The sequence below is a fragment of the Antrostomus carolinensis genome, unplaced genomic scaffold (assembly GCF_000700745.2).
Source record: "Antrostomus carolinensis isolate BGI_N321 unplaced genomic scaffold, ASM70074v2 scaffold2043, whole genome shotgun sequence".
Taxonomy (NCBI): Eukaryota; Metazoa; Chordata; class Aves; order Caprimulgiformes; family Caprimulgidae; genus Antrostomus; species Antrostomus carolinensis.
This window is the reverse complement of record NW_010304451.1, coordinates 175,166-185,453: the sequence shown is the minus strand read 5'-3', so window position 1 is coordinate 185,453 and position 10,288 is coordinate 175,166. Positions and strand designations below refer to the sequence as shown.

General features: G+C 42.9%; 1 protein-coding gene across 1 annotated transcript in view; it reads left to right on the top strand.

Annotated features, from left to right (window-relative positions):
* Positions 1-4,677: 4,677 nt before the first annotated feature.
* Positions 4,678-10,288, top strand: part of ADGRL3 (adhesion G protein-coupled receptor L3) — a 137,874-nt gene continuing 132,263 nt past the window's right edge. The window contains exons 1-2 of the mRNA XM_029084136.1: positions 4,678-4,696; positions 5,229-5,309. Of these exons, the coding sequence (XP_028939969.1) occupies positions 4,678-4,696; positions 5,229-5,309 (100 nt within the window). The remainder of the gene's footprint in view (positions 4,697-5,228; positions 5,310-10,288) is intronic.

The following is a 10,288-nucleotide window of genomic DNA, read 5'->3' as shown; positions in this document are numbered from 1 at the left end:
AAAGATGTTGAAGAGCATAGTATCAGGAGGGATGTCTGCCCTCTTAGATGCTACAAACAGTGGGTATGTTTCCAAAAAGGATTGGGGGAAAGTGTTTTTAATAGATAAATAGACGAGACTGCTTTGTTGCTACTTTCCTTGGTTAATCCATGCATTCACCGATTTTTTTTGTTGGGTTTTTTTTGGGTTTTTTGGGGGTTTTTTTGTAGTTTTATATAGTGGCGTCTGTAGATGACTAAATCACTTAGGGGCAGATTTTTGAAGATGTGTGGATGTTTATTTTCTGTCTGAGAGCATCCAGATCCCTTAAAAAAAAAAAAAAAAGTAAAAAATATCCCTTAGGCCAAGCTATTATGTTTCCTTCAGTCTTCACAAAACATTATCTTTGTTCTTCTGAGTTTCTAGCTTCTTAAAATGTGTTGCATCTCTCATGTGTCAGCCCTGAAAATAACGGCCATCCAGGCACTTTTTCTAATCCGCAAGCATCTCCTCCGTTTCCTCTATCCAAGGAAGGCTGTGTAACCAGATAGGCTTTCAAGGTCATACCTATATTTTTGCTACCAAACACAGTTCTTTTCCCATTGCCACAACACGTGCATATGGCCTGGGTACCATGGATGCCGTATGTCTGTCCTCATTGAGAGAGGCAGTGTGGCAGAAGACGAGGAGTTTGTGGCTACCTATGTCACATTTACTGTTTGCCCTGTTTCACCTGGGGTGGTTTTCACATTTACACAGTGATGGCCAGACCTGAATCCTCATGTTACGATACAAAAAACAGAGGAGGACTGACCCATGACTGTTTTCAGTGTTAGCCCTTTTTGCCCAATGCTCCCCCTGCCCCACTCCTGCCATTGACAGGAAGCCATGACCATCGTCTGTGTCGATGGCTGGACCTCGCCAGCAGAAGGAATAAGGGAAACAGAGCCCAACCTTAACGATTAGATACAAAATTGGCAACTTCATCACATGTTGCTCTGATGATTACATTTGATTGCTGTTTACTTTTTTACCTGGGAGCCGGCTGCAGAAACACCAGATGGTTATAGTCAGGGTGGGATTTGGAGAAGGCCATGCAAGCTGTTATGATAGGAGGCATACCCAACATTCCATCAGCAACAGAGGCATCTTGACCTTTGGTATTTTGTCAGAAGCTGTTTGGTTTTTTTTCTTTTTCTTTAACTATTTTTTCTTTTTTTTTTTTTTTTTTTTTTTTAATAACTAAAAAATGAACCACTTACTTAGAGAGGTGCAGTTATTTTGGAGAGTCCTGCAAAATTTGGGGAGGACCTGACACTAGCTATTTCCTCTCCTGTAGGCACAGGTAGCAGGCCAATATTGGTTAGCATGCAGACAGTTTTTCAGTTCAAAGAGCAGTTGATCAGATAGGCTCGTGGGTTAATAGGTGTTCAGGTAAAAATGAAAGCCTGACAGCTGGAGAGGTGGTCACACAAGCAAGGGAGGCCATGTCTCACCTTCTGGTGCTGCACTTTTGTCAGCTCGGACCCAACATGCAGAAAAAACAGCTGAAAGACTGAGTGATTTGGAGAGGGAAGTGTTGAGTGTTTCTGCTATTTCTTTTCTTCTTACAGCTTTCACACTCCCCTTTTCAAGTGGTTTTCTGCAGTAGCTGGAACTGGAGAGGGAGAGATTGGAGTCACTCATTCCTAGAGCTGGGGCTTGAAGTAAGCATCTGAAACTGCAAAATTCACACAAAAGGGACTGGGAGGTGGTGTCACTTGGCAAAACTTGTCCTGTCAGTCTTTGCAACTGACTTAAGCTGTGCCAGTGATATCAGCCTCAGTGTCTTGCACAGGTCCATCAGATAAAATTGTGGGTTTTTTAATGGAGTCAGTAACAAAACTTGTAATGCCGTTAAAGCCAGGAGGACCGTTACTCCACTCCTCTAGTTTGGCCTCCTGACTTGGAGTTTTCTCCGTGTGCTTCTGTACCAGTCCCATTGCTAGGGCTTGCTTCAAGTACCCCCCTGGCCTCCCTTCCCTCAGCCCTCTCAGATGTCACTGTTGCAAATAATAGTAAAACCAAAGAAAAAATGTGGTTCCGTTTATTAACAAGAAGGTTTACAAGGTATCTTGATCCTGAAGGTATAATTCAGGCCACAGATAGCAGTGCAGAGCCTTTGTTCCTCGTATGGGAAGACCGTGATGAGCCTTAAGGGCAACTAAGCTGGAATTCATGCCCAGAAAATGAAGCACAACAATTGTTTGCATTGTTTTTTTATAGAAAGAATATGAAAACCCCGAATTTGATTTATTAGCATTGCAAGAAGTGTATAGTCAAACAGAAGTCAAGTTTTATATTTTTTTGGAAGTAGTATGTTTTGCATCCACAGCAAGTAGATAAAAGCTTTCTCTAACTAGTTTCATTTATCACGAGAGCATTTGATGCTACTGCTTCCTCCATATTAGGTAAAAGCTTTTATAAAACATTCATAAACTTCCATAGTTATTACTGAATTGTAATGAATGTCTAAACAAACTTGTGGATGTTTTGTAGCCTTTTACATACCCTGTGTGTATCTTCTCTGTGCCAGCCTAGCCCTTTAAGCCTGAAAAAGTAATTCTTTTTTTGTATTTGAGATCACTTTGTCCCAAGAAGACAAAGTGATAAAAAATAAGAGGGGTTAAAAAAAAGGAAAAAAAAAAACAAAACAAACAAGCAAAAACGACAACAACCCCCCCCCCAAAAAAAAAACCCAAACAAAACAAAACTATGTGCTAGCGGAGTACCCAAAGGGCAAAAAAGACCACCAGCCTCCTGGGCTGCATTAGGCAGAGCATTGCCAGCAGGTCGAGGGAGGTGATCCCACCCCTCTGCTCAGCACTAGTGAGGTCTATCTCGGTGTTGGGTTCAGTGCTGGACTACCCAGTACAAGAGAGACAGATACTGGAGCCAGTCTAGCAAGGGGACACAATGGGAGATTGAAGCATCCCCCAACACAAGAGAGACATAGAGCAGCTAGAACAAGTCCAGAGGAGGGCCACGAGGATGTTCTGAGGGCTGGAGCACCTCTCCTATGAGGACAGGCTGAGAGAGTTGGGGCTGTTCAGCCTGGAGAAGAGAAGGCTCTGGGGAGATCTTATAGCGGCCTTCCAGTACCTGAAGGGGCTACAAGAAAGCTGGGGAAGGACTTTTCATAAGGGCAGTTAATGACAAAACAAGGGGAAATGGGTTTAAACTGAAAGAGGGCAGGTTTAGATTAGATATTAGGAAGAAATTCTTCACTGTGAGGGTGGTCAGACACTGGAACAGGTTGCCCAAGGAAGTTGTGGATGCCCCCTCCCTGGAAGTGTTTAAGGCCAGGTTGGATGAGGCTTTGAGCAACCTGGTCTAGTGGAAAGTGTCCCTGCTCATGGCAGGGGGTTGGAACTAGATGATCTTTGAGGTCCCTTCCAATCCTAACCATTCTGTGATTCTATGATCTCTATGTAGGGAGAGGCTGGGAGATCTGAGACTCTCCAGAGGATCTTACTGATCTGTATGAGTATCTGATGAGGCACAATAAAGAAGATGGAGCCAGGCTCTTCTTAGAAGCATCCAGTGTTAGGACAAGGGGCACAAATTGAAATACAAAAAAATTACATTTAAATGTAAGAAAAAACTTGCGTGCTTTTATTTGCCTTTTTTTTTTTTTTTCTCTCCCCTGTGAGGGTGGCTAAGCACTGGTACAGGTTGGCCATAGAGGTTGTGGAGTCTCCATCCTTGGAGATACAAAAAAATCAGACTGACCACTTGCCATGGGCTCTAGTTGCCCATGATTTCCAGAGCTCCCTGCCAACCTCAGCTATTTTGCGTTTCAGTGGTATCTTTGGTGCAGCAAGTGTGGAGCCTTTCCTATGGTTATAAGGGCAACGATCTGCACATTGAGCAGCTTGGAGTGAGAGCAGACCGTCTGCCTGTCTCTGCTGCAGAACCAAGCAGCTGTTAAATAATGACTTGTGTTCACTAATGACATCAAATGGATTTTTAACATGTAAATGAGAAGGGGAAAGCGGGGTAACTCATTATTAGCTATGGGTTTGCCTGAAGCAGATTTCCCATGTTAAAGTACTTAAAAGCAAATCCAGAATTTATGATGTGTTGGTAAATTTTAAACCTGAGTAATGTCCAGTTGTTGTAATGGCTAATAATGCAAATTATCTGAGTCAGCCTCCGTGTAAAGTGGTAAATATATCCTGCCCCTTCAGACACACTTATTTTTTTTTCCCCCTTTCCCATTAATATTTTATCCCCCTGAAGAGTTGTTTTCAACATATTATGTGTACCAGCATGCTGCACTCGTGATATTCCTGGATGTCATTACAAAGAAGCCTGAAGACTGTACCGCTGCTCTGCTGCCTGTGACGCTAGCTTGGAAATTGCTTGGAGCAACAACAGCAAGTGTCAACAGGGAGCTGTATTAATTATTTGGAATGTGTCTCATAAGAGGAATCAACTGCTTTTATTGCAGCACAAATATTACTTGAAACGGGAAGGTTACTCTAACTGTTGTCATAATCTATGTGTCATTAACTTTCCATGTTTAGAAAAAGAGATTAACAACCCTGTAAATTGTTACAGTAAATAGGTGAATTATAACAATATGTTTTTATTATAAATAGAAGTTTCTTGATAGAGTTACCTCCAAATTACTGGAAAATAATTGAGTCTTTAACAATGGGGAAACTGCATGGCGGTATTGGGAACCAAAAAACTTCCACCCAGGTGAAAGCAATGCTGAGCTCCGCAAACTGATATCTGTGTCTTCTGCAGGTGGGAAAAACAGATGCAGTTGTACTTCATACCATGCTTCCTTCAAAAATTACTATGACACTGAAATGCTTGCTCCCCTCTTAGAGTGAGATTAACAGATTGATTTGGCTTGTGTGAAATCGGTTGTCTTCTATGGCATATGGTTTTTTAAGAGAACACCATGCAAAATGTCCATGGTAGTGGTAAAACTACTTTAGGTTTGGTGTCTTTAGGTATAACTGAAGTTCAGCATAGTACCCATATCTGTATGGAAAAAAGCAAAAGAAATGAGAGCATTTTCAACTTTTCATCAGGTGTCTCCACAAAATTGAAGTTCGTTGTGAAAAATGCACAATAGAACAAAATACTTGCAAAGTTGTTGTGAATCCAGTGCCATAAAAATGCTGTATGTTTAATTATAACCCTGATAGATCTCTGTAGGAAACAGTGGAACTAAAACACTTATTTGTCTACAGGACAGGCTCACCATGGGCAGGTTTCCTACATTGCCCCACCAATCCACCTCGATTCGGATCTGGAGAGACCGCTGTCCAAGGGTGAGTCAGTGACACAGTCTCCATGCACGTGTATTGTGAAGCAGCCATAGGTGTGAGTGCATATCATCCATTCGTTCATAGAGCCTCCGTGATAAAATTACCACCCTCCATCCAAGGACACTCTCAGGAGCAGATTAATTCCTGCAAGAAAGTTGTATGAGAGATGACCATGTCCCATGTGCTCCATTACATAGCTTTGAACTTACCATCTTGTTCACAAGCTATTTTGCTGTTCCCTACTAGTTTACTTCTGCAGGGACAGGTTTACCTAAGGTCTTGCCCTCTGCCTTCCTCCTTCCCTTCCTAATGGCAGTGCACAGGCACAGGGGGCAGGATGCAAAAAGGCAGATTTCAGCTGCCCCTCACATGAGTAAAGGTACAGAAGTGGTCGTGCGGTGGTTCAGGCCTGGATTCGATCCATATTGCTGTTGCTTGAGGTTTTTTCTAGAGTCGGTGAGGAGACGTGTTCACTCTAGAGGCTGACTCAAATTTTAGGTGAGCTGATTGCCCTCAGGAGCAATGCTAGTAGCCAATGTATATGCAGTGAGTCCAGAATAGCCCTGCTAAGATAGGGACCTCTCTTGAATAGCGCAAATAAAGCAATATGAATGTGAGCCCTTGATTTCTCGGCCACATTTTAGGAGTGTCCCCTGGCTGTGTTGTGATGAGCCCTCCCTGTTTGCCTCTGTGGCCTGGGGAAAGGGACTTGGCCCCAGAGCAGCCATCCATACTGGTGTAGACTTCTTACACTTCCCTCTGCTCCTTTTAATTAGGTTGTCAATATTCAGAGAGGATATCAAAATGACCAGCTTGTCCTTCTTGGAATGGACAATAGCAAAGCTAAAATCAAACAGGTATATGGAGGGATTTCTTGGTCAGTTACAGAAATGTGTATGAACATCAAACATGGGGAATGTTGTGGAAGAAGAGAAGGAGTGGAAGGGCACAGCGAAAGTGGTGTTAGCAGGGAGCTGTACTATAACTTAGGTTTGGGTTTTTTTCCCTTCCTCCTGCTCTCCAAAGGGTGCTACAGTGGCAGAAAGGGTACGGGATTGACCTTTATAATGATTGTCACCATTCTGCCCTAACGCTGTAGGGCTGCGAGTATGTGTTTGTGTGCACATGTGTTTCTCTCAGTGCTCATGGATGAAAAATGCAACGTGTTAATGCAAGATTAATCCAGGCAGGCACACTGTCATTATGTACTATGAAGAAAGCTGTCTTCTAAATCTCATTTTGTTATCTATCTCTAATATTCTGGGAGACAGAAAAACCTTTGTGTCAAAGAATTGCAGCACATGTTTGCAGCACAGCAAACTCTGTTCTTCCAAATGGCCCAAGGACTTTGTGGGCTAAATGAAAGCATACTGTTAATGCTCTTGGTGAGAAAGGCTGCCTTAGTTTTGAGTGAGCTTTTCCACCAGCATCCATGTGGCTAGATCTGTAACTTGATTGAGTAACCATTTGCTGTTTTGTTTGTTGGTTTTTTTTCCCCCTTTGTAAGTGTGAATGTGTGGTTTTTTAGCTGATGCAGTAACAAAAACTAAGGAATTGACTCTTGCTGCACAGAAGCAGCCTCAGCACTGTTATTCCTTGGTGGCATCTCTGCAAGGTGGAATCATGTGCTGGGTGGTGGAGGTTGGGTGTGAGGATGCTGGATTCACAGTCTCTCCAAATCTGGTCTTGTGAGTCAGGCTGGTCAAGTACAATCTCCTGGTGGTCCACAACCTCCATTCAGCTTTGAACTGTCCTGAGATTTGACATGTGTTTGAGCTTGTCATCTTTATCTAAGCTATTTGAAAACCTCCAGTTCTGTGGTAAAATTTACTACCTTACTTTTTTAGCAGTGCACTCCAATAAGGCAGAGACAGTTATGACTTCCAGGACCTTCTTGCTCAAGTCTGTCTCTGATGTTGGATGTGGTGATTCAGAGCTTACTGAGAACAGGGCAATGTAAATCCTTACTGTGAGGTCTGGAGCAGCTTATGGAAGACTCAAGGACAGTGGAACAGCAGCAGCCAAAGAAGCTGTACCTTCTTTTCTCCAAGATAAAAGAGCTAGAGAGTAACAAAAATCTGCAGTGATCTGCCTTTTGTGAGGGCATAGCTATCTGTGCAAGATGAATGGCACTGCCACCAGGAGCAGGGCAAAGTGTGTCAGGCAGAACAGTTGCAGCGCTTGCAGAGAAGGTAAGATGGGGTTTATCCAACATAAACTGCTACATTAACTGCTTCCACCAGGGCCTCCACCCCCCCATTTGAGAGATCTTAAAGAAAGGGCTGCTCAGGGTGGAAGGACTGCTATTACTGCTGCTACGTGCTGGTAAAAGGGCTCAAATCCCCTTGTGTAACTAAATAGGAGAGGGCCAGGGAGGCAGCCAGATCTGAAGGCATCAGTCTATTAGCTGGTCACTAGAAGGTGTTAAAAACACAGTAATTGATACTGTCTCCTGGGGGAAGAGGCAAGCCTTTCCTCTGGCCCTGGGATGTGGGACATGTAACTCAGGCGTCTGCTGCCTCATTTCCAACCTCAGTACCCAAAATCCATTAAAGTGTTGTAATAATAATGTTTTGGTTTTTTTCTAAGTGTGTGAGGATTATGAAGTTTTTTTGTTTGACTGCGTTTTCTGACACCTGTGTCCTAAGGTCATGTTCCAAGCTTCATCCTATAACCACAAGAGCTGTTTTAAACAAAGGAGGCAAAAATATCTCTGTCCTGAAGCTCTTGTTGTTTCTCCACATTTCCAATAGCTGGAACTCTAAAAAAAGAGCAACATTATGACAGTTATCATTAAACCACTAATGTTTTTGGCTGTTGCTTTGGTGTTCTTCATTTCCCTTCCATGTTCCCCCTCGCACTGCACTGAACACCAAGTGCGGGTCACTGTTGCACTTAGAGTGGCAAAAAGAAGAAGCCACCATACAATTTTAATTGTAATAAATGGAAAAAGAGACAGGGTAGCGATATAAAAGCATCTTTTATTCCCATATTATTAAAAAACGATACAGCTTTAGTGCTCCTGTGGGTCTATGCTGTTGCAATTCTCAGCTGGCAGATTTATTTTGTAACTGCCTCTTTCTACTGCTTTTTAAAAATTTTATCACTGATGACATTTACACACATTGTTTATGCATGCAGGGCATTTTTACCTGCCTTTCAGAGTCCTGATGCTAGTAGTGAATAGAGGATGAACTCCAGTAGTTTACCAGTACATTAGTGTCATCGTGCATTACAGGGTAATTACTCTGAGCCACTGCTCTGTGCAGTAACGCAGTAATGACACTGTAAACCACTTAATAGAAAAGAGGCCCTGAATCAGCATTTTTTATCAAGACGCTTCTTATTCCCCACCCCCTTTTTAATTTGAGAGTGTTTCAAAATCAGTTCTGTATACGAAGCACTGTTAACCATTATTTTTACACCTCTCAGTCTAACGATCCAGATGTGATTACATTATTTTTATGCAACTGTTTACATCATCCATACGCAGAATAATTCCAGGTGTAGCTGAGACCTCGGGTTGTAGTCTCATAGACTGAAGATTAAACCTGTGTTTAAAAACAGACCACTGGTCACTGACAGTAGCAAGGAGTCTCACAGATTAGAGTGATGCTGATTTCTGGCTTAGAAAAGGATTTTATGGAATTATCATAAAAAGCAATAAATTAAATTTAGCATTTGGACTAAAATTCTAACAGGTACTAAAACACAGCAAATAAATGAATTAAACTCACCAAATCCACACACTAAAACTATTTATAAAGGTTTATGGAAGCAGATTTTAGCATATATGTGGAATCATATTAAACATGAATTATACACCTGACGTTTAAAGCTAGGCAGTCTGAGGAGCTCTCCTCTCCTGTTGAGCTAGTGTTTTGCAAAGGTTTCCTTCCAAGTTGAAACTCAGGGAGTAGTTATCTTGGAGATTGATATGCTTGAAGTCAGTATGTTTCCAAAACATGAATTGGTAAGTGAAACCATATATTGGTCCCTAGTTCTCGAAATAAATAACAAATAAAGGAGGGATGGGAGGTTCTTGCCCTTCTGTGCAGATTTCTCTAGCCAGGGAGGTTGTTTTGGCCACAGTTAAGGCACTGTGGGTTTTTTTTTCCTGTAAACCTCAGTTGTGAAGTTCAGCCTCTGTAGACACAGAATCTGTCCCTACCCCTTGGGCAGCATGTCAGGGAGACAGACAGAGGTTTTGCTAATTTTTCCTCCTTTCTTCTGCAGCTCAGTGGCGTGTTCCCTTGTGCTTTCTTCCTTCAAAAGCTGGATCCGTTCTGCCATTTCCCCCCCTCCCCCCCCCTTTGTGCTTGCAATGTCTGAGGGAAAACAGTTCCTGAATGTCAGAAGCACTGCAAAATCTTACAACCAAAAATAGAGCAGGTTTTTGGATGCACACATTCTGTGTCTTTTGTTGTTGTTGTTGGGTTTTTTTTCTTTCCCAAAGGTCCCAGAGAGGGTCGATGGCTTTGCAGATGATGTGGGAGGATCTGACAGCTGGGTTCACTGCGCAGCCCTGGTCCTTCTCCCCAGGTCCAGAGAAAGGGGAGCACTAGGCAGCAAGGCCCAGTGGCACTCCTTGCCTTAATTCAAGCTGACGCATGGGGTCAGGCATCCCGTGCTTGCCAGGCTCTGAAACACCAGTTCTCCTACTTCTCCCTACCCAGGTCCAGCATTATGAGAGAGATGCTGTTCAGGAGTCTCTGCGCTGAGATGATGGTGGCCAGACACCTTCTGTTTCCAGGCTTTTTCATTTTCTGATTGAGTTTCCCTGGGAAAGCCATTCCCTCAGCTCAGGAGTCCTTTACAATGTCCCTCTGCTTCTCTCTGAAGTCTCTGCTTTTATTCATCCTGCTCCGTCCCTTTAGAGTTAGTTACAACTATATGTTTCCAGCTTCTTAAGGCAATACTATTTTCTTCCATTCTTCAGGTGGGAGAGCAGGGGAGAGGCTAATTTGGTGCCTTTGAGCCAA